This window comes from Notolepis coatsorum (genome assembly GCF_963971535.1).
Source record: "Notolepis coatsorum genome assembly, chromosome: 9".
In the NCBI taxonomy this organism is placed as follows: domain Eukaryota; kingdom Metazoa; phylum Chordata; class Actinopteri; order Aulopiformes; family Paralepididae; genus Notolepis; species Notolepis coatsorum.
Window position 1 is genome coordinate 40,989,864 of NC_140173.1, and position 25,798 is coordinate 41,015,661.

Genomic DNA, 25,798 nt, shown 5'->3' on the forward strand with positions numbered 1-25,798 from the left:
AAAACAACCTCTCGCATGGCACGGAGGTGGCAGGTGTTGCCAAGTACTTGCATGCAAGGCAGGCCATCATGCTGTGTGCCCCTTCATGGTCGGACCACCACTGCTGCGGACAGTCCTCTGTGTCAATAGTGGGCTCCGCCCTGTAGCGCTCCACACATTTCTCAATGTAGTCCTCCTCTTCATCCGATGAAGACTGTGGAGCAAGCATGAGAGCTAATATTTGTTTTTTCTTAGGTGGCTCAGACGTCGTTGGTTGTTCCTGCTGTGCAGGCCACTCCCTGAGCAAGGCACTGATCGAACACCACACCTCAGCCCAGTCAGCTTTTCTCAAAGACTTGACGTCCTTAAACCTAGGGTCCAGAGCTGTCGTAACCCTCAGCCATGTCATGTTTGTTTTGTCCTTGCGTTGCTTCAAGTCTGCTGTGAAGGTCTCCTTGAATTTCACCATATATGCTGGGTCATCCTCAGAGACATCCATGACTTGCGACAGATGGCACAAGGCTGGCAGCACCACTGAGCAGGATACAAACTTCTCTGTTATGTACCTGCAATAATAGTGGAAAGAAGAAAGTTAGGAACTTGTTACATCACCCACACAAGGGCTGAGGACCCCCCCCCCTCTCTCTCACACACACACTTTGTTCAATACCCTTTTCTGTAAGTTTAGTGTATTTTACTTGTTACTGCATTGTATGTGTTTATCATGTCCTACTTGTAAAGCACTTTGGTTGGCTTTTAGTACTTGTAAATGTGCTATAAAAATAAAGCTGACTTGACACACAGTCTAGTACTTGTAAATGTGCTATAAAAATAAAGCTGACTTGACACACAGTCTCCCAGCTCTTTCTCTCTTGCCCCTTCTTCATCTCTCACCCCCCCAGCTCTCTCTCTCTCTCACACACACACACACACACACACACACACACACACGCACGCATGCACGCACGCACGCACGCACGCACACACACACACACACACACACACACACACACACACACACACACACACACACACACACACACACACACACACACACACACACACACACACACACACACACACACACACACACACACACACACACACACACACACACACACACACACACACACGCACACACACACACACACTCTCCCAGCTCTCTCTCTCACACACACACACACACACACACACACACACACACACACACACACACACACACACACACACACACACACACACACACACACACACACACACACACACACACACACACACACACACACACACACACACACACACTCTCCCAGCTCTCTCTCTCTCTCTCTCTCACACCCACACACTCTCCCAGCTCTCTCTCTCACACGCACGCACGCACGCACGCACGCACGCACACACACACACACACACACACACACACACACACACACACACACACACACACACACACACACACACTCTCCCAGCTCTCTCTCTCTCACACACACAAACACACACACTCTCCCAGCTCTCTCTCTCTCTCTCTCTCTCTCTCTCTCTCTCTCTCTCTCTCTCACACACACACACACTCTCCCAGCTCTCTCTCTCTCTCTCACACACACACCACGCACGCACGCACGCACGCACGCACGCACGCACGCACGCACGCACGCACGCACACACACACACACACACACACACACACACACACACACACACACACACACACACACACACCACACACACACACACACACACACACACACACACACACACACACACACACACACACACACACACACACACACACACACACACACACACACACACACACACACACACCACACACACTTTGAGTCAGAAACAAACATAGTATCAATGAGAGTATCAATAATACACCTGCAGGGTTCCAGTACTGTCTCCAACTTATGCAATTTATCCAGCTCAGCTGCTGTTGGCATTGTGACCTTGGTTGCATGTAGGGCCCGGACATCTCTCAGTGGTTCTTGATTCCTTAGAATCCGCCTGATCATCTCCAGTGTGCTGTCCCATCTAGTTGAAACGTCTGGTGTGAGTGCCTCTTTAGATTTTCCATTTGCAACCTGCTGCTGCTCAAGCTCTGCTGAATTTGGTGCGCTGTGTCTGAAATGGCCCACTACCTTTCTGCATTTTGCCAATGCGTTATCAAATGGGCTGTGTTGTAGAGACACTGTGATGGCTCGTTGGAGGAGGTGTGCTGTGCAAGGCATGTGCTCAAACGGGAGTTCCCTGGACGCTGCTATCATGTTGCTGCACTGTCGGTAGTCAGTGTGCTGACTTTAGCTTCAATGTTCCATTCTCGGGCTACGTGCATGAAGTGCTCTGCGCATGTGTTGGCAAAGTGCCTCTCCTCTGTCTTCATAACAGTCAACGCACGTGACTGAAGTTCCCACTGCTCGTCAAAATAATGCGCTGTCACCCCGAGGTAACTGTGATTACCAAGTGAAGTCCAATAATCTCCAGTGAGCTGTGCTCGTCATCCCCAACGCCTCCGCCAATTTGGCTCTCTCGTCTTCTTACTGCCAATCTTCTTGGTAGTAGTGGCTCTACAAGGCAATTCATAAATCCAGTCGTTGGATGCGATGCGTATGATTTCACGCAGACCGACATCCTCCACAATGTTAATCGGCCTGCAAGCCGTAGCCACCCATTTAACGACCGCTGTTGTTAGCTTGCGGCTTGTAGCGCTGTCCAGCTGTTTCCCCCGCATATTATCACCCAGCGTGGTTTGCCTCAAGCGAGGAGGGGGGGTAGGGCTCTCTGCAATGGCAGTGTGCTTGGCCGACAAGTGATATCTTAAACTAGACCTACTCCGGTGGTAAACTCAACTCACATCGACAGTAGATACAAATTACCTTTGTCCTGTCGAGAGAGCCATCTGGCATGGCTTTCAAGCTAAACTTGCCATTCAAAAGAGTGTCCTGTCTAGGCATTGTGCTCGCAGGGGTTTGTTGATAATATTATTTGCGGCATCAACGTTAGTGCATTGCTTTCCGGATTTCCCAAACTACGGGAGCCCGAGGTCCAATCACAGCCCGCCCGTTAATCTTGCGTCAAAAAAAATTGTGCCGTTAAAGGAATTTAGCGATAACGCGTTAATGTCGCGTTTACTTTGACAGCCTTAATAATAATATATATTTTTTTGTCTGTATACTAGTGAAGCACTGCCTCACTAGTAGTCATGCAATAACCTCCACTGGTCTGTACCTAGTCACTGTCTTCCTCACTGAGGGTGGGATCCACAAAGAATGAATTGCACGGTGCTAATTGCACCCTTACTTACAATTCATTATGAATTGAAAATGGGGGACCCTGATGTAAACAAGACGAAAGACTTTCTCTGGTCTACATCCCCTTAACAATTGTGAGTATTGAGCCGTACTGTATTGTACCCATTCTGCAATCTGTTAATAAAGTTTTCATTCAATCAATCACATGCACGGTCACATATAGACAACTATATATACTGTATATAGACTACAATATATATATATATAGACAACAATATATATAGACTACAATATATATATAGACAATAATATATATATATATATATATATATATATATATATATATATATATATATATATATATATATAGACTACAATATATTTGCCTTTGTTAGGCATGCTAGTCTGTATTTTATCAAGATATATCGTTACATGCACATACTGTACATGCACGTCCTTAACTACTGCAAATCATGGCTGCAATTCTGAGTGGCTCGTTTCAAGAGGGAGGGTTCTTGTCACAGCTGAACTGCAGAAAGGGCACAATGCACATAGAGTATGTACCATATTCCCAATGTTCAGACAACCCCTCATTCTGTGAAAACAATGCAACATACAGGAAAAGGCCCTTTTCACAATAGGTCCCCTTTAATATGAAGGTGTAGTGAGTACAGAGGAGTTAGTCCTTTAATATGAAGGTGTAGTGAGTACAGAGGAGGCAGTCCTTTAATATGAAGGTGTAGTGAGTACAGAGGAGGCAGTCCTTTAATATGAAGGTGTAGTGAGTACAGAGGAGGCAGTCCTTTTATATGAAGGTGTAGTGAGTACAGAGGAGGCAGTCCTTTAATATGAAGGTGTAGTGAGTACAGAGGAGGCAGTCCTTTAACACTTTGGCGACCACTGGGCTTAGTCTAATTAGTGGCTAGAGGACCGGGGAATGTAAACAAAAGTGTGGGTTTTTGTACAACTATATCTATGCTTTATAGTGTTGCTATCTGTCCATTCTCATTGTCAATTGAGTTCATAAACCGTCCCTTCAAAATGGCTTAAAGGGAAAAAAATGCATCAGTAGGTTGTCATTTTATAGCGCTGTGTATAAGCTTTATCGCAGATTTTGTCTCATATATTTTCTGGAAAGCTAGTTATGGAGCTAATGGCTACTAACGTTATATTCAACGGCATTTCTGTTTTATATATGTTAATGAAATAACTCAAACTGCACCGGGCTGTCCCAGAGCATGTATGCATGAAAGGGGGGGGGGGGGGGGGGGGGGGGGGAGACTTTGTTTAGTATTATTGATTACCAATACAGTGTCCGTGTAACTAGCCACATTCACTCATCGACTGCTTGCGTCTCACAGCAAGGTCTGATCCGGCTGTAATTTAGGTGAAAAAGGTCTTACCGTGAGCCCGTGCCCATTATCAATCGGCATCTGGTAGATCGATATGTCCATTGGCTGATGATAAATCCCATTATTCCATGGTGAAATCTGCGATTCGAAACGTGATCCACAGTACATTGTGTTGGTTCAGGATCCGGGTACTATGAAACTGAAACTGAATGAAAAAAAAAAGTTTTCCATTCGCCCACAAGGCATACTGCAGTGGAGCGATGGCGCCCCTAAGAGGATCTGGCCGGTATTGCATGTTCTCGATTCCACAGACGAGGGTAGATCTGCAGAGCCGGTCGGGGATCTTGACCCGGTTATTAATATGGAATAAAACAATAACAACTTGCCACGGCTATATACGTGCCTCTGGTCCACAACGCATGGCACCGAAACCCGTATATATACGTGGCCGGTCCCCATTGTGTTAATATGAGGGTGTAGTGAGTACAGAGGAGGCCGTCCGTACGCTCCGTCTCTGTACAACGAGCACAGTGTTGTTTCCTTTATGAGTCAACACAGCGTGCCATTTGTTCTGTATTACTTGAGTGGGAATAACAGTATTAGGCTGCGTACTGACGAGGCGCCTTGAGAACGTGGAAACAATCGAGACGAGGGCGGGCGCGTCCTTTCATCTCTCCCCGTCTCTGAAGCACTGTTGTTGCCACAAGCAGGAATCACAACTGGTTTAATCATAAATCCTTAGGAGGAAAGGGTTGTGAAAATAATTAGAGGCGTCTCTCTCTCTCTCTCTCTTCGTCTGTTCCTGGCCTTTCTGCTGAATTGTAATGTGTGTCACATGGTTTTTTAGGTCCCTCATGGAGGAGGGTGTGACGTGCATTTACTTTACAGCATCCTCTGTTTTCCCGGGTTTAACAAAGAAGTCTGTCAACTTTGCAGACAAACTCTCAACATGTCCGGGCAAAAGAGGACGTTTGGTCACCCTAATATATTTCGACAGGCTCAATAAGTATTGTAGAATGTCTTGTAGGGCGTCCAGTAGAGCGTCTTGTAGGGCGTCGAGTAGAGCGTTTTGTAAGGCGTCCAGTAGAGCGTCTTGTAGTTAAAGTAAAGTTTCAGGTCCTCTGTGGCTAGTTGTGCAGAATTGGAAAAACCAGATACACACCCAAACTGCTGCCCCACCCGTCCCTGCACCCGTCAGTGTGAAACTACAGAATGTAAGCTTACAAATTATGTGTCATACGTTGAAATCTGAGAATGTTTGAAGAAGATGTGCTCATTTGAATCTTGTAAAACAGTCTTTTTTCTAGATGATTAAAGCTGAGAAAACGGCTCTCAAAGGCAGGCCAGATTTGAACACTTCTGCCGGTTTGGGCTGGGCGTGAACAAAAACCCCTACAACCAGCCCAGCCACTCCCCTCACTGAATAGCATTCACATAAGTAAGTGTCAGTAAGTACTGTCACAGTAAATGCTGTCATGACTGTGAAAATAGCTGTTATACAAGCTTAAAATAAAATAGAATAGAATATTTATTGTCATTATACAGACGTTACATTATACAGAGATCTTAAGGTGCAGGGTCCATGTGTCTTGTGTTTGTGTGTGTTCAAGACTGTGGTCTCTGAGAATGTTAAAACTGACTTGCAGTCAGTATAGCAATAGGATGAATAAGTAGTTTTTTGACAATTGCTTACCCAAAGTAATTTGCGATTTATTATACTTTATACTTATAGCACATGCATTAGTCTGGTCTCTTTTGAAAAGGTAACATTCTGAAGTTTCTTTCACAATAAAGAAAAATCACTTTTGAGTAACAGAGGTTTGAACACACTGAAGTAAACGTTTTGTGTACTTACATTTTCTCTTTACTGGTTGCCAGATGCCTGTTTTTAAGTTCCAGCTGAGAGGTAGGAGCTGTAAAACATAACGGTTCCATAGCCTGAAGTCTTATGTAGTACAGGTCCAAAGTTTATAACAATCCCAAGGAAAATGAGTGTTTCACAAAGGTTTTTGTAATGTGTGTATCGTCGTTAATTCGTCATGATTATCCATTATTCTCGTTGCGATCAGCCCCCACTTCATCTTGTAACTGTGACTCGAAGCACGCAATAAGTTGAGAGGGGTGTCGATTGAACGGTGAGAAGTTTAACTTTCCAACAATGTATTGAATGATCGGGAGAAAAGCTGCAACGTGCGAGAGCATGCGTGACGGCCCGCATACGGGCGGCCTGTAGTCAACAACTTACCCATAAAGAAAGCAGAACGTTGCACAACAGACAATCCAAAGCCATATCTTCGACCGATCTCATGGTTGATTCCGTTGAATAGCCGTGTCATGGACACGATTAACAAAATCCAATATGTACTGGTTTATTACATCCATGTGCGTCCATCGTGAAGAGGATGAAAAAAAATTTAAACACAAAGCCCATGTGCTAATGTGTTTATGGGCGTCGTTCGAACTCCGCCCCCACGCAGTGAGGAAAAACAGTCTCAGAACAGCATGATTTTAAACAAAGAAATTTTACTATTATAGATACTATAACTGTTAACTGTTAGTAAACATGTTCTTAAACATTCAAACTGTGATATTAATAAAAATATTAAAATAACTAGGGATGCTCGATATTGGGTTTTTTACCGATACCGATATACCGATATTGTCCAACTCTTAATTTCCGATATCAACCGATATCAACCGATACCGATATATGCAGGGTCCCCCCCCCCCCCCAAAAAACGGAATAATTTCAGGTAATTAACATTACATATCTCTTGTTGTGGAATTAACACAACATTATGCATACTTTTGACAATAAATAAAATCAGAATTTGTTCTTACTTGCTTGCCTGGGTAAATAAAGGTTATAGAAATGTAAAAAAAAAAAAAAACCCTGATACCGACATTTTCCGATATTTATCGGTAGGCCGATAATATCGGACATCCCTAAAAATAACTAAATAACGTTTGTTTTGCTTTCACGCTGGGCGCGGTCAGACAGTAACCGATTAACATATGGCAGTAACAGATTAACATATCACAGTAACAGATTATCATATCACAGTAACATATTAACATATCACAGTAACAGATTATCATATCACAGTAACATATTAACATATCACAGTAACATATTATCATATGGCAGTAACAGATTAACATATCACAGTAACAGATTATCATATGACAGTAACAGATTATCATATGGCAGTAACATGTTATCATATCACAGTAACATATTAGCATATCACAGTAACATATTAGCATATCACATTAACAGATTAGCATATCACAGTAACATATTAGCATATCACAGTAACATATTATCATATGGCAGTAACAGATTATCATATGGCAGTAACAGATTATCATATGGCAGTCACAGATTATCATATGGCAGTAACAGATTACAGATTATCATATGGCAGTAACATATTATCATATGGCAGTAACATATTATCATATGGCAGTAACAGATTAGCATATCACAGTAACATATTAGCATATCACAGTAACATATTGGAGGATGAAAAAAAATTTTAACCAAAGCCCATGTGCTAATGTGTTTATGGGCGTCGTTCGAAACTCCGCCCCCACGCAGTGAGGGAAAAACAGTCTCAGAACAGCATGATTTTAAACAAAGAAATTTTACTATTATAGATACTATAACTGTTAACTGTTAGTAAACATGTTCTTAAACATTCAAACTGTGATATTAATAAAAAATATTAAAATAACTAGGGATGCTCGATATTATTTACATTATACAGAGATCTTAAGGTGCAGTGCAGGGTCCATGTGTCTTGTGTTTGTGTGTGTTCAAGACTGTGGTCTCTGAGAATGTTAAAACTGACTTGCAGTCAGTATAGCAATAGGATGAATAAGTAGTTTTTTGACGATTGCTTACCCAAAGTAATTTGCGATTTATTATACTTTATACTTATAGCACATGCATTAGTCTGGTCTCTTTTGAAAAGGTAACATTCTGAAGTTTCTTTCACAATAAAGAAAAATCACTTTTGAGTAACAGAGGTTTGAACACACTGAAGTAAACGTTTTGTGTACTTACATTTTCTCTTTACTGGTTGCCAGATGCCTGTTTTTAAGTTCCAGCTGAGAGGTAGGAGCTGTAAAACATAACGGTTCCATAGCCTGAAGTCTTATGTAGTACAGGTCCAAAGTTTATAACAATCCCAAGGAAAATGAGTGTTTCACAAAGGTTTTTGTAATGTGTGTATCGTCGTTAATTCGTCATGATTATCCATTATTCTCGTTGCGATCAGTCCCCACTTCATCTTGTAACTGTGACTCGAAGCACGCAATAAGTTGAGAGGGGTGTCGATTGAACGGTGAGAAGTTTAACTTTCCAACAATGTATTGAATGATCGGGAGAAAAGCTGCAACGTGCGAGAGCATGCGTGACGGCCCGCATACGGGCGGCCTGTAGTCAACAACTTACCCATAAAGAAAGCAGAACGTTGCACAACAGACAATCCAAAGCCATATCTTCGACCGATCTCATGGTTGATTCCGTTGAATAGCCGTGTCATGGACACGATTAACAAAATCCAATATGTACTGGTTTATTACATCCATGTGCGTCCATCGTGAAGAGGATGAAAAAAAAATTAAACACAAAGCCCATGTGCTAATGTGTTTATGGGCGTCGTTCGAAACTCCGCCCCCACGCAGTGAGGAAAAACAGTCTCAGAACAGCATGATTTTAAACAAAGAAATTTTACTATTATAGATACTATAACTGTTAACTGTTAGTAAACATGTTCTTAAACATTCAAACTGTGATATTAATAAAAAATATTAAAATAACTAGGGATGCTCGATATTGGGTTTTTTACCGATACCGATATACCGATATTGTCCAACTCTTAATTTCCGATATCAACCGATACCGATATATGCAGGGTCCCCCCCCCCCCCCAAAAACGGAATAATTTCAGGTAATTAACATTACATATCTCTTGTTGTGGAATTAACACAACATTATGCATACTTTTGACAATAAATAAAATCAGAATTTGTTCTTACTTGCTTGCCTGGGTAAATAAAGGTTATAGAAATGTAAAAAAAAAAAAAAAAAAAACCCTGATACCGACATTTTTCGATATTTATCGGTAGGCCGATAATATCGGACATCCCTAAAAATAACTAAATAACGTTTGTTTTGCTTTCACGCTGGGCGCGGTCAGACAGTAACCGATTAACATATGGCAGTAACAGATTAACATATCACAGTAACAGATTATCATATCACAGTAACATATTAACATATCACAGTAACAGATTATCATATCACAGTAACATATTAACATATCACAGTAACATATTATCATATGGCAGTAACAGATTTACATATCACAGTAACAGATTATCATATGACAGTAACAGATTATCATATGGCAGTAACATGTTATCATATCACAGTAACATATTAGCATATCACAGTAACATATTAGCATATCACAGTAACAGATTAGCATATCACAGTAACATATTATCATATGGCAGTAACAGATTATCATATGGCAGTAACAGATTATCATATGGCAGTCACAGATTATCATATGGCAGTAACAGATTACAGATTATCATATGGCAGTAACATATTATCATATGGCAGTAACATATTATCATATGGCAGTAACAGATTCGCATATCACAGTAACATATTAGCATATCACAGTAACATATTGGCATATCACAGTAACATATTAGCATATCACAGTACCATATTAGCATATCACAGTAACAGATGATCATATGGCAGTAACAGATTAACATATCACAGTAACAGATTATCATATGGCAGTAACATATTATCATATGGCAGTAACAGATTATCATATGGCAGTAACATATTAACATATCACAGTAACAGATTATCATATCACAGTAACAGATTATCATATGGCAGTAACATATTATCATATGGCAGTAACAGATTATCATATGGCAGTAACAGATTATTATATGGCAGTAACAGATTATCATATGGCAGTAACAGATTATCATATGACAGTAACAGATTATCATATGGCAGTAACAGATGCTCATATCACAGTAACAGATTATCACATGGCAGTAACAGATTATCATATGGCAGTAACAGATTATTATATGGCAGTAACAGATTCGCATATCACAGTAACAGATTATCATATGGCAGTAACAGATTATCATATGGCAGTAACAGATTATCATATGGCAGTAACAGATTATCATATGGCAGTAACAGATTATCATATCACAGTAATAGATTATCATATGGCAGTAACAGATTATTATATCACAGTAACATATTATCATATGGCAGTAACAGATTAACATATCACAGTAACAGATTATCATATCACAGTAACAGATTATCATATGGCAGTAACAGATTATCATATCACAGTAATAGATTATCATATCACAGTAACATATTATCATATGGCAGTAACAGATTATCATATGGCAGTAACAGATTAGCATATCACAGTAACAGATTAGTATATCACAGTAACAGATTATCATATGGCAGTAACATATTATCATATGGCAGTAACAGATTAGCATATCACAGTAACATATTAGCATATCACAGTAACATATTATCATATGGCAGTAACAGATTATCATATGGCAGTAACATATTAGCATATCACAGATTAGTGCCTCTGTGGTGTGTGCAGATGGGCCCCCCCTCCCTCCCTGAATCCCAGTGCAGCTAACAGAGGGAGTTACAATGGCACTAAAAGACAGACGGTATGTCATGTCATTTTATTTTACTTACTCAGAAGCATTTTATATTACCTAAGTGTTTAGACCTCTACACTACCCAGTGTTTAGACCTCTACACTACAGTGTTTAGACCTCTACACTACAGTGTTTAGACCTCTACACTACAGTGTTTAGACCTCTACACTACTCAGTGTTTAGACCTCTACTCTAAAGTGTTTAGACCTCTACACTACAGTGTTTAGACCTCTACTCTACAGTGTTTAGACCTCTACACTACAGTGTTTAGACCTCTACACTACTCAGTGTTTAGACCTCTACTCTAAAGTGTTTAGACCTCTACACTACAGTGTTTAGACCTCTACTCTACAGTGTTTAGACCTCTACTCTACAGTGTTTAGACCTCTACTCTACAGTGTTTAGACCTCTACACTACAGTGTTTAGACCTCTACTCTACAGTGTTTAGACCTCTACATTACAGTGTTTAGACCTCTACACTACAGTGTTTAGACCTCTACTCTACAGTGTTTAGACCTCTACACTACAGTGTTTAGACCTCTACTCTACAGTGTTTAGACCTCTACATTACAGTGTTTAGACCTCTACACTACAGTGTTTAGACCTCTACTCTACAGTGTTTAGACCTCTACATTACAGTGTTTAGACCTCTACACTACAGTGTTTAGACCTCTACACTACATTGTTTAGACCTCTACACTACAGTGTTTAGACGTCTACACTACAGTGTTTAGACCTCTACACTACATTGTTTAGACCTCTACACTACAGTGTTTAGACGTCTACACTACAGTGTTTAGACGTCTACACTACCCAGCCGCTCCAGGGCTTAGACCTCTATGAGTAATGTGTAATACATTATTTTTATTATCTGTGCAACAATGGCAAAACACTGTATTAAGCTCCGGTAACATAATCTTGATAAGTGTGAATACGGGATTAAAACATTTCCTAAACTTGTGATTATTTTTTACAGTGGAGCCGTTATGCCACCCAGCGTGCGTCCAGAGGTGACACCAGAGCCCCCCAGCTGTGCCCTCCCTGCCGCAGGGTGACACCAGAGCCCCCCAGCTGTGCCCTCCCTGCCGCAGGGTGACACCAGAGCCACCCAGCTGTGCCCTCCCTGCCGCAGGACCTCACCCCACATAGATTTCCCATTTGTGGCTCTCGCACAATCAATGTCCTGTTTCTGCATGCTCAGACAGGCCTCACCGATCAGTACTTCTAAGTGCCTCTCTCTCTCCCTCTCTCTCTCTTTCTCTCTCTCTCTCTCTCTCTCTCTCTCTCTCTCTCTTCTCTCTCTCTCTCTCTCTCTCTCTCTCTCTCTCTCTCCTCTCTCTCTCTCTCTCTCTCTCTCTCACTGTCTTTTTCTTTCTCTGTCTTCCTGTCCCATCCCTCTTTCCATCTCTCTCTTCATCTCCCCATGATGGACTTGGATGTGTATGAAAAGCAGTTCGCTCACAGGGCCTTTGTGGAGTTGTGTTGAGAAATGACCACTATCTTGTTTTCTTTAACCTCTGACCTCACTCTGACCTATCGGAAGCCACATCCTGTCTTGGCAACACTCCCTTTCTGTCTCTCTCTCTCTCTCTCTCTCTCTCTCTCTCTCTCTCTCTCTCTCTCTCTCTCTCTCTCTCTCTCTCTCTCTCTCTCTCTCTCTCTCTCTCTCTCTCTCTCTCTCTCTCTCTCTCTCTCTCTCTCTCTCTCTCTCTCTCTCTCCACCATTTTATCTTTTGAAGGCCACCCACTGTTCATAATTTTTGATGCTCTGCGAAGCTCATTCAGTGATAGGTTGTTGATGCCTCGATGCTCTGCTGAGCATTGAGTCCTTTGTTCCTGGTGCCTGCGGTAAAAATAAATTAACGAACACCGTTAGCACTGTGTTGAGAGGCTCTCCTACTGTGTTGTGTATCCTGTATTGCATAGGTGTCAAACTCATGGCCCGCGGGCCAAATGTGGCCCGCCGCGTCATTTGATGTGGCCCCCCAAGAGCTCTGGTAAAAAAATTAAAAAATAAATAAAAAATATAAACATTAATCTTGGGTTAAAAAAATAGCGGCGTTAAAATAATTGTGGGTTAATGTGTTAATAAAGCTTTAACTTTGACAGCCTTAGTTATTACACATTCTTACACATACATGTATGTTGAACATCTGAGGTATTGATGAAGTAACAAAGGAAAAAAGCCAAAAGCACTTACTCCTCAGACATTCTTTGACAATTTTACAGCCCAAAATACAAAAAAGATCCAGGCGGAATAGGTAACAAAGGGTTGAAGAAATATTGTCTGAACTGTCAGATGCAAACTGGCTGTGTGACATAACCGAGCATCTCGCTCAATTGAATAAGAAGCTGTAGGGACGCAAACAAGTCCCACCCAAAACTTGACCAATATAGTTGTGAACTGAGACAACCCTTATTTTGTTATTTTTGAGTACAGTTACAGTTGTGTGTTCATGCAGACACATAATAGCAATTTCATTACGAATTGAAAATGGTGGACCCTGATGTAAACAAGTCGAAAGTCTTTCTCTGGTCTGCATCCCCTTAACAATTGTGTGTATTGAGCTGTACTGTACTGTACCCATTCTGCAATCTGTTCATTAAAAGTTAATTAAACTATCTTCCATTAGTTGGATGTATGGCCTCTGCAAGGTTGTGTGCAGCCATTTGTTTTTGTAACATCTGCTACATCTGGCCCACGTGTTCTTTGCAGCTCAGTTGTTAGTTCTGCCCCTCTTGACTGTGACAAAAAGGTTTTGAACAAACTTAATGTCATAGCTTGTATTTGATGATCTTCTTCTTTGTTATTTACTTGAATGGTTTGATCATTGATTAATGGAGTAATATGGGGTTCTGATAAACTAAAATTATTTGTTAAAATAACATAAGCTAACATATATTTTTACATCTATGCAAATGATTATGCAATATGTATAACTTGAATAAGTAATAAATACAGAAACAACATGTTTAACAATATGTAAATGAGTAGCTACATTTATTTTACATTACATTAACATTTATACGGTCTTTGGCCCTTTGAGGGCAACCATAATGCTGATGTGGCCCTCTGTGAAAATAAGTTTGACACCCCTGCTGTATTGTATCACAGCTCCTAGTGGTCAACAGTGTCAGACTGTGGTTGTACTGGGCAGCTCCTAGTGGTCAGCAGTGTCAGACTGGTTGTACTGGGCAGCTCCTAGTGGTCAGCCGTGTCAGACTGGTTGTACTGGGCAGCTCCTAGTGGTCAACAGTGTCAGACTGTGGTTGTACTGGGAAGCTCCTAGTGGTCAACAGTGTCAGACTGTGGTTGTACTGGGCAGCTCCTAGTGGTCAACAGTGTCAGACTGTGGTGGTACTGCGAAGCTCCTAGTTGTGGAAATGTGTGGAGTGTGAAGCAGGGCGTTGCTGAAAAGCATACGTTTTATAGTTTATGTATTATTTATTAACCGTTCATGGGTAAATAAAGACTCCCCTCCCTGCCTAAAAAACCTGAGATACAATATTTCCATCCATCTAATTATTGAATCACTCCAGGTGTGAAGGGGCGGAACGGTGAAACAGATTGTTGCTAGGGGAGGGGGTCACCTTTAGAGGGGGGAGGGGGGGCTCCATCACATGGTGTTTAACCACCGTTCCACTGTTGTCTTCATGTCCCCCCCCCCTCTTCTGCTGGGATATTTAAACATAGCTATGTTTATTTCTGTAGCCATGTCTCTCTCTGGGACTGATCAGCCCAGGTCCCAACGCAGCCCAGGGAGCAATTGAGGACTCAAAGACAGAAAGAGAGAGAGTGAGAGAGAGAGAGGGAGAGAGGGAGAGAGGGATAGAGGGAGAGGGAGAGGCTGAAACTAGGGCAGGCAGACTCTGAGTCTCTCTGACAAAGTAAAGCATTTGATCTGTTCTTTAAAGCGCAGCACGGAGTGGATACACAACATTACTTTCTACACCTATTCTCACGTGAGGATTCTCAGAGGGGGGAGGGGGGGGCAGCGGGTATGTTTTCATCACTGACTGCAGCGGTTCGCTTCCACCCACGGCGCCACTCTTCCGCACAGGCGGGTGGCTGAAAGGCGTCATTATCAATACGGCACCTGGCCGTGACGGGGGCGGTGTCGTGGGGACGTCCCGCTGAGCATCCCAGAGGCAGCTGGAGGCTTCATGTCTCGCCCCCCCCCCCCCCTGCCCCCCTGCGCTGTCCAATGGAGCGTCAGAAGCTCCTGCTCACAACCGAGAAGCCATTTTAAGGGGCCAGATTAATGTTGAGTCACGTTGATGTGAGGAGAGGAGATTCGAGCCCTGAGGATGAATAGCTAGCCACTTCGGTTCAGGGTGCTAGCCACTTCAGTTCAGGGTGAATAGCTAGCCACTCCAGTTCAGGGTGAATAGCTAGCCACTTCAGCTCAGGATGAATAGCTAGTCTTCAGTTCAGGATGAATAGCTAGCCACTTCAGTTCAGGATGAATAGCTAGCCACTTCGGTTCAGGTTGAATAGCTAGCCACTTCAGTTCAGGATGAATAGCTAGCCACTTCAGCTCAGGATGAATAGCTAGCCTTCAGTTCAGGATGAATAGCTAGCCACTTCAGTTCAGGGTGAATAGCTAGCCACTTCAGTTCAGGATGAATAGCTAGCCACTTCGGTTCAGGTTGAATAGCTAGCCGCTTCAGTTCAGGATGAATAGCTAGCCACTTCAGCTCAGGATGAATAGCTAGCCTTCAGTTCAGGATGAATAGCTAGTCACTTCAGTTCAGGGTGAATAGCTAGCCACTTCGGTTCAGGTTGAATAGCTAGCCACTTCAGTTCAGGGTGAATAGCTAGCCACTTCAGTTCAGGATGAATAGCTAGCCACTTCAGTTCAGGGTGAATAGCTAGCCACTTCAGTTCAGGATGAATAGCTAGCCACTTCGGTTCAGGTTGAATAGCTAGCCACTTCAGTTCAGGGTGAATAGCTAGCCACTTCAGTTCAGGGTGAATAGCTAGCCACTTCAGTTCAGTTCAGGGTGAATAGCTAGCCACTTCAGTTCAGTTCAGGGTGAATAGCTAGCCACTTCAGTTCAGGGTGAATAGCTAGCCACTTCAGTTCAGTTCAGGTTGAATAGCTAGCCACTTCAGTTCAGGGTGAATAGCTAGCCACTTCAGTTCAGTTCAAGGTGAATAGCTAGCCACTTCAGTTCAGGGTGAATAGCTAGCCACTTCAGTTCAGGGTGAATAGTTAGCCCCTTCAGTTCAGGATGTTGTGGAAGTGTTCGGGAAGAAGGAACCTTTATTTGTCCGGGGAAGATTGAGTGAGTTACACTCTCAACAGACATGTGCAAATTCATATGATTGAACTGGTTACCGGAATAATTCTTTAAAATAAATAAACCATCTATGTTAACGTGACATGCATCCCACTTTATTTTTGCCAAACAAAGCTGGCATTTTGTTCACGTGGTTCCATTATTATACAGAATAATATTGCTGTTTTCACAGGTTTGTGTGGCTCAGCTCTCTCCCTCTGGCCTGGGGCTCTCTCTCAATTTCAATTAAATTCAATTCAAAAAGCTTTATTGGCATGAAATTTCACAAATGTTGCCAAAGCACAATTATGACATAAACAGCAAACAACATAACAATATAAGATCAAAAGAAATAAAGGAGATGGTGCAGTGAGTAAAACATGGTACATGTATACAGTATATGTGTCCTACTGGTTGTCCCTTTTCTTGTGACATGAATTGACATATTTTGCAGCTAAAACTGCACATTCTTTCTGTTCCCCCAGGAGGAATGGCAATGTCTGCACTTCTGTCATACTTTGGAATTCTGGGGAAATTATTTCAATTTTTGGAAAGAATTCCTCCTTAATATTTCTGTAATTTTCACATTGTGTTAGGAAGTGTAGTTCTGTCTCTATGGCTCCCTCATCACAAAGACAGCACAACCTCTCCTCTCTGGGCAGCCAGGTCTGTCTGTGTCTGCCCTTATCTATCCCCAAACCATGGTCACTCAGTCTGTACCTTGTCAGATTCTTTCTTAGATTCTTATCAGTTACTGTGCTGAGGTAGTCTGCCACAGTATACTGTCTGTTTAGGGCCAAATATGTTTCTAATTTGTGTTGTGATTGTGTGAGTTGATTACAATACGTAATGTATTTATCTTTTTCTTTGGTTATAATTTGGTTAGGTCTAATCTTCTGAGGCTGGCTAGGGTTTGTGATGTCAGAGTGTGAGATGTCAGCCAGTTTCATTATGAGTTGACAAAAGGGGCTCCTTTGTAGTTCCAGCTCTTGGCAGGCCAGGGCTTTATGATGATAGCAGGCCAGGTCACTTTTTTTAATATGGCTCCAGAATTTAATTGATCTTTTTTGCATATTTATGAGTAACGGATATTGTCCTAATTCAGCCCTGCATGCAGAGTTTGGGCTTTTCCTTTGTACCCTGTGTTACGACCCTGGCTCAAGGCCCGCAACCTATGTGCAAACCGACACCAAAACCTGTGTATTAACTCAAGTGCTACTATATTAAGGAATTACTAGTGTAAGCTAAAAGGATAAGGACTGGAAGAACGTGACAATCTATCTGGTAACCCACACTCTTCTAAACACAGACCCTGCATGTGTGTGTGCCTGGCTGGTTTTAAACCTCCCAGCAGGTAACCAATCAGCACTAATTAACTAAGTGGCAGCCCTCACCTACATGCCCCGTGACACAGAGTGATCAGGCCTCTAGTACATAACACCTCCCCCACCAAACTGGTTGCCCAAGAGGCAACCACTACACAACAACTCATAGACAAAACAAAAAAACAACTGTGACCCCTTAGTTGTCAGGGCCACTACCACAACAGTGATAACGGGTACCACAAACACCGGTACTATGATCGTGAGAGGGCGTCTGCTAGCACGTTGTCCCTCCCACGAATGTGGCGAATATCCAAGTTATACGCCTGGAGGAACAAACTCCATCGCATCAAACGATGGTTCGAGTTCACCATGCTGCGAAGAAAAACCAAAGGGTTATGGTCTGTATACACAACAAGGGGTAAACTGGAGGATCCAACGTAAACATCAAAATGGTTCAAGGCAAGAACCAAAGCGAGCGCCTCCTTCTCTATAGTAGAGTAGTGCAGTTGATGCCTGTCAAACTTTTTAGAAAAGTAGCACACTGGGTGCTCCACCTCTAATGCATCCTCTTGCAGGAGGACGGCTCCAGCACCGAGGTCACTACAGATACAGCTGGGAAAAGTCCTGGAACAGCTGTTTGCCTGCCGTTATGACGTCGTTTTGGTGTGGTTAATGTTAACAATGACCAGCGGGGGCGCTCTCATACAGCTGGTGACAACGTGCTGGACGAGCTCCGCCCTCGGCAAAATGAGAGAGAGGCAGAGAGAGAGTGCCGTGGACTTTACTGGACTAGGAAGTAAATATTGCGTCTCTTCTGTCGGCAGTGGATTTAGCTCTCAATCAGTAAGCTCTTAATTTATATACATTACTATTGAAATGCATTTTTCTCAGTCACAGCGTTACAGACCAGCGTTAAACGTTCCAGAGACGGTAAGTTAATTTAACTTATTCTAGTCTAAAGAAACCTATATATTACTATTTGTTAATCAGAGCGTTATTTGGTTATAACACCGTGTGTGCGTCGTGTGTGTGCGTGCGTGCGCGATATATGTTACTATTGATTAATGCGTTTGTTAATATAACACTGTGTGTGCGCGCTTGATAAAACAAAGCATACTGTATTACTGTGTGTTTATATTGTGAGCAAGTCAAGCAAGTGTAATTGAACACAATACATGCTGACATCATGACATGCATCTTGCTGTTTGTCATTCTATTGCTAATGCCAGGTAATGTGAATTAATGTCACAAAACGAATCCCTTGGATAGGATAAAACAAATCATCTACTGTATTACTGTGTGTTTATATTGTGAGCAAGTCAAGCAAGTGTAATTGAACACAATACATGCCTTTTTGAAATCAACCAAGATAATGGAGAAATATCAGTCAAGTCCGAAATCGACCGTGAAACCATTGGCAACGGAAGTTTTGTTGAGGTTGTTGTGATTGTTAAGGTACATGTCTCTTTTATTTATTTATTTCCAATAATAATGATTTAAATTACTACTACTAGTCTTAGCAGTAGCAGTTGTCATAGTAGTAGTAGTAGTAGTAGTAGTAGTAGTAGTAGTAGTAGTAGCAGTAGTAGTGTAGCAGTTGTAGTAGTAGTAATAGTAGTACTAGTATTAAATATGAGCCTAGCAGTAAAGTTATCAATTATCTCCTCTCCTCTCCTCTCCTCTCCTCTCCTCTCCTCTCCTCTCCTCTCCTCTCCTCTCCTCTCCTCTCCTCTCCTCTCCTCTCCTCTCTTCTCTTCTCTTCTCTTCTAGGCTACTGAGGCTAATCTGAACATCCATGGGGTGTATGCCTTCACCACTGCAGAGGTACAGATCAGAATTCTCGACATAAACGACAACAAACCCGAATTCTACAGGTGCGAAGATACATGTGTCCCGCAGGACACCTTCACAGGAGAGATTATTGAGCACTCATCAGGATCCATCCCCCTCGACATCACTGTCAGAGATGCGGACCAGGTCACAGGATTTTTTTTTTTTTTTTTTTTATTCTTTAAAAAGATAAACAAAAACAGAGATATTGAAAAGAAAAAAACAGTCTCTAATTTGATGTTTATTAGATTAGATTAGATTAAAATGTATTGTCATTATACAGCACAAGTACAGTACAACAAAAAGAAGTTTGGCATCTAACCAGAGTGTACCAGACTGTAACAGTTAAGTGCAATAATAATATACAATGTACAAGTAATTAAATGTGATATATATAACAAGCTACTGGTAATATATGCAACATGTATTTACAGTATAATTATATAAAGTGATACAGGTAATGTACTAAGATAAGATAAGATATTCCTTTATTGATCCGCTTGGGGAAATGCGGGCATCATACAGTAGTAGCATGGGGGGGGGGGGGGTACATGGGAGAGGGGCATGGTAATAGTATAATACATTAATATAGGCAATACAACTATTGTAATGATACAAATAAGCAGTGTAAACAATATAATTAACTCTGAATATAAGAATATGGTGGTAAGCCATGCTGGCCAGTGGTATAACTATTGAGAGTAGGTATGGGATATATACAGATATAGATATAATATATACTGTACATATTATTAAATTTTATTATACAGGTATGTGAATAGGGAGGGATATATGCAGACATATCCAACAATTATAGATACATATATATACAGTATATACTGTATAATATAATTATTATCACTGTTTCAAAACACTTCAATGAAAAAAGCAGAGACCATGTTGTCCTGTTGTACTGTCCAACTGTATGACACATAACAAGACCTGAGTGGTTACTTGTGATTAAGTATGAATCATTATGTTTATTGTGCAGGGAGGACAAATCAAGCTAACCCTGGCTGGAGACGTCAAGGATGTGTTCGCCGTAGTTCCTGTGTTTACCGTTGCAGAAAGCGCAACTCAAGTTCAACTCATGGTCCAAAAACCCTTGGAGCTGGATTTTGAAAAGAAAGAATTTATGGTTGTGCAGGTAAGGAGATGGAAAATGTAAGAATTGAAATATCAAAGTTGCTTTATGTAGAGTAATCATTAAAACATCACTACTTCATACAGTATGCTGTTCGGTTGGTACTGTGTACAGTCAGTACATCACTACTTCATATGTTCTGTTGGTACTGTGTACAGTCAGTACATCACTACTTCATATGTTCTGGTGGTACTGTGTACAGTCAGTACATCACTACTTCATACAGTATGTTGTTCTGTTGGTACTGTGTACAGTCAGTACATCACTACTTCATACAGTATGTTGTTCCGTTGGTACTGTGTACAGTCAGTACATCACTACTTCAGTGTTGTAGTCGAGTCACTAAATATCGAGTCTGAGTCGAGTGTCGAGTCCCCAGTGTTTGAGTCAGAGTCCAAGTCCAAGTCACCAAAGAAGAGCCCAAGTCGAGTCCCCATTACCCGAGTCCGAGTCCAAGTCATCAAGGTTGAGTCCACTCCATTCTGGCAGTCGAAGAGCTGACATACAAATAAAAAAAGGTCTACATTATACATAAATGACACAGCGTTCACCATTTAAAATGGAGTTTATTTACTTTGTGACACAATAGCCACAATAAATAGACACAATAAAGAAATCTAACCCTAACTAACCTTACTGTCATGCACTTGTCCTAATAAACTAACCTACACTGTAGCACTCAACACTTTGATGAACATTGTTACTCAGCTGATAGAGTTGTACCCTTCCTGATGACTTGTCGTACAGAACTTGTAAGTCGCTTTGGATAAAAGCGTCAGCTAAATGACTAAATGTAAATGTAAATAGCCAAACAAATGCACTAGCCATCAATATCTTATTACAAATGATTAGGGCCTATTACCAAAAAATAACTAAATAAATAACAAAATAAAAACTAAAATAAATGTATCAATTCACAAGTCCTTGTCTGCACCTTCCGAGTCCGAATGCAGTCAATGCTCGAGTCCATGTCCAAGTCCGAGTCCTCAGTGCACAAGTCCAAGTCGAGTCACAAGTCCTGAAAATCAGTCCAGTACTCGGACTCAAGTCCAAGTCCTGGACCCGAGTACTACAACACTGCACTACTTCATATGTTGTTCCGTTGTCAAAATTTTAAGCCGTTTTGAGCCTGGGCTCCAACCACAATGGTAACTGTGCTTAGTGTGTGAGTCTCAACATGCAGCTGAGTCTCTGACATCACAAATCAGCACATTTTCAGATGACTCAGTTCAGTGAGGGTGAATATTGTGAGAGGAGAATTGGAAGAATGCGCCAATATGAGAATTAGAGACATAGATCATATTAAAGGGGAACTATTTTACTATTTCTTTCACTATTTGGGCACTTTTACACAATTCCTGTGAGTCTATGGAACACCTCTGTAATATATATATATTTTTTATTCATTGTTTTGTATTTCTAATCAAGTCCTCAAAAACAGCATTTTTCTACCTCAAGATCTTAAGCCGTTTTGAGCCTGGGCTCCAACCACAATGGTAATGGTTCTGGGGGAGAGAAAGAAATGAGACAAATTATTTCTAATCTATTTCTTTTTTCTTTCGCTGCAGCTCCCACTGTTGCAGCGACCACAGACCAACCCAACAACATCCCTGCCTGTATCCTCTCACTGTACCAAGACCATCCCCATGCCCCTCTCTCCAGACATAGGCATACCAACACCACAGCACATCCAGAGCTTTGATCTTGAGGAAGCAAGACAACTACAACTGCAAATGACGGGACAGGCTGCATGTCCACTGTGGCACAAGGAGCGAGAGGGCAGGCTGACTGCATCAGAATTTGGCAAGATACTAAAGAGAGAGAATTTCAGATGCCTTCATACAGTCCACATATTACCCCAAGCCCTTCACTGCTACAGGCTCAGCTGAAGGAGAAGGAGGAGGAGAACAGACAGGCAGCCCGAGACCCAGTCTTGCAGGAGGGTTAAGGGGGTTAAGCGTCTTGCTCAAGGACACTTACATTGGAATGCGATGGCTGCAACCCCCACACCATTGAAATGCTAATTGTCCACCACCTAGTATTTATCGTTGCCATTTGAGAGTTCACACTCTACCATAGCAGTCATCAAAAAGGATCATGGATCATCTTTAGACAAATAAATTGATACTAATAATAGATTACTTTGAACCTTGCACCTTATTAAACCTTGTCTAAAGATTAGATTAGATTAAAATGTATTGTCATTATACAGCACAAGTAGGTCCATGCAGGAGCAGCAGCAGGCCACCACCCAACTCTTCCTGCAGATGATGGGGACTTTTGCAAGAGCCATATTGCCTCAATCTCAGACCCCGCCGGCACCACAGTGGATGCCCACAGCTCAAATGATGCCCCCACGTGCCTGGCCCAAGACATTGCCTCCAACTAACCATGCCACATCAGTTTGTAGAGGCTTTTGGCAATCGTGTTGCGGTTATTCTGGACTGCTTTGAAATTGGCACTGAGACCATCAAATCTGAAAGCGCAGGCACAGACATATTCCCACTACAAGCAAAAGCACACTGTTAAGTACCTGATTGGCATTACACCACAGGGGTCTATCTCTTTCATTTCCAAAGGGTGGGGAGGGCGTGTAAGTGACAAGCATCTGACCGAGAACAGTGGTCTCCTCAATAAACTGTTGCCTGGAGACTTGGTTTTAGCAGACCGTGGATTTGACATTGGGGACCATGTTTCATTAATGTGTGCATCGGTGAAAATCCCTGGATTCACAAGCGGACGTGCCCAGATGGATCCAAAATCTGTAGAAGAGACACAGCAAATAGCTCACCTCAGGGTCCATGTTGAAAGAGTGATCGGTTTGGTACGCAATAAGTATCGCATGCTACATAATACCATACCAGTCCAACTGCTGGTTCCATTTGAAGGCGAGGACTTTTCTTTCATTGACAAGATTGTGACTGTGTGCTGTGCCTTAACGAATATGTGCCACAGTGTTGTTATGAAACCACCAGACCATGCGTTACCAGATAGTGAGGGAGAGACGGAGTTATCTGTTATCTGTTATGCTAAAGCTAAAATGGAAAATCAAGGCCTCTTAGTTTTACTGATGTGGATTATTTAAATTCAGTTTGTCATGTTTTCATTGTTATTTGAACAATGTTATGTCCTGTAAATACTAGGGCTGTCAAAAGTGAATGCTTTAACTGTATTTCACAGGAGAGAAACTGTATTCATTGAAAGCTATTAAAATTGCCTTTGAATCTAAATATACTTTCTGTGTTTTTACATTAATTCCATGATTTCTAAAAAAAAAAAATTCAAACCATTCCAATTATTAACACCTTTACTGCTGTAGCATACGATTGGTAAAACAGTAACATATGGTAAACATTGGTACAACATTGCTAGAACAGATGTAATATAGCATTGTATATTAGTATACTGCATAGTATATTGACAAAAATAAAGAATTAAGACTCGCACAGGTTTGTTTTTCTTCTATCTATCTATCTATCTATCTATGAGCTGTACTGTATTGTACCCATTCTGCAATCTGTTAAATAAAGTTTTAGCTCTAATTAAGAATGACAGTGACCATAGCTGACTATTATTTGGAAATCCAGAGGTTTTAAAAACTGGTGCGACAATAACTGTCTGGTTTTAAATGTTAAGAAGACTGGGGAGATGGTGTTTGACCCCAGAGGTGTTGGGGACCACAGGCCTGTGGTCATCCACACACAGTCCATCTCACAGGTCTCTTCATATAAATATCTTGGGATTTTTGTCGATAACACACTAACCTGGAACACCCATGTAGATAGGATTTTATAGTATGTCTGCACTTTATGTGCTCATTTCATCATTCATCAGTTTTGTGTCAGTCTTGTTTATCTGATCTTATTTCTGAAGATGCATTTCCATTGGCTAATGGTCGAGATATAAGTCACTTGTTACTTGATATTACTGTAAATCATTTGACATCTATTGCTGACTGTTCATACATTTGTTACAATAAAGATGCAAATAATTGTTATCTCTTGTCCAATCAGAATATTTTTTTTATTACAAAACATTGAGATATCAAACAGAAAAATTGTCTTGTTTACATCAGGTTCACAGGTTGGGTAGGAAGAGTGGGTGGGGGACACTGTACAACTGAACAAGCAAAACTGTACATTGGAATATTGACTCCCTCCCAGCAGAACTCTGCACCGCCCCAACTCTGGACTAATTTAAAAAACTGCTCAAAACCCACCTCTTCAACTTGGCCTTCAACCCCTAACTTTCTCACTTTATATGTATATGTTGTGTCTGTCCACTATGTTTGTTAATTTGTCATCTCCCCCCCCCCCCCCCCTATGTAAAGCGACCTTGGGTCCTCTGAAAGGCGCTATATAAAACAAAGTTATTATTATTATACTTGGTCATTTACTGTACATTGGGGGGGGGGGGGGGGGGGGGGTTGTGTTAGGACATTTACAGGGGCCAGTTTAGAATTGCAGTCTCCCGTAGGTGTTTTTTGAGAGTGTTTTTGAAAGTGGGAAGTATTTTGACATGTACATGGGTACTTTGGTCGTGTAGTGTATCTTGTAGACCAGGCCCATTGCAAGTTGTGTCTACTCTAAGCCATCCTAGGTTGTCAAAGTGGGCAGGGGTGAGGTGGGTTCTAGGAGTAAGGTCAAGCAGTAGTCTGACCAGATTGTTTTGAGATGTTTGTAATTTTGTTTTTGTTTCTGACACAGGTTCCCCTCAACTACAGTATAGACTGTTAATAGATGACGGGACCTAAGATGGGTTTACACACTGTACCAGGAGAACTGTAGACCAGGAGTTGTGTTACAAGAGAAGTGATTCAAAACTAAAACTTTGTTTGTAATGACAGCTTCAAGGATGCTTTCTGTATGATCACCCGTATG

General features: G+C 41.6%; 1 protein-coding gene across 1 annotated transcript; it reads left to right on the top strand.

The window, feature by feature from the left end:
* Positions 1 to 18,772: 18,772 nt before the first annotated feature.
* LOC311234038 (cadherin-related family member 2-like) lies at positions 18,773 to 24,459 on the top strand. Its single transcript, XM_084321127.1, has 4 exons — positions 18,773 to 18,874; positions 19,715 to 19,921; positions 20,766 to 20,921; positions 22,487 to 24,459. Exons 1-4 carry the CDS (start codon positions 18,821 to 18,823, stop codon positions 22,805 to 22,807), a joined length of 738 nt encoding a protein of 245 aa, XP_084177253.1. The 5' UTR covers positions 18,773 to 18,820; the 3' UTR covers positions 22,808 to 24,459.
* The last annotated feature ends 1,339 nt before the right edge of the window (positions 24,460 to 25,798 follow it).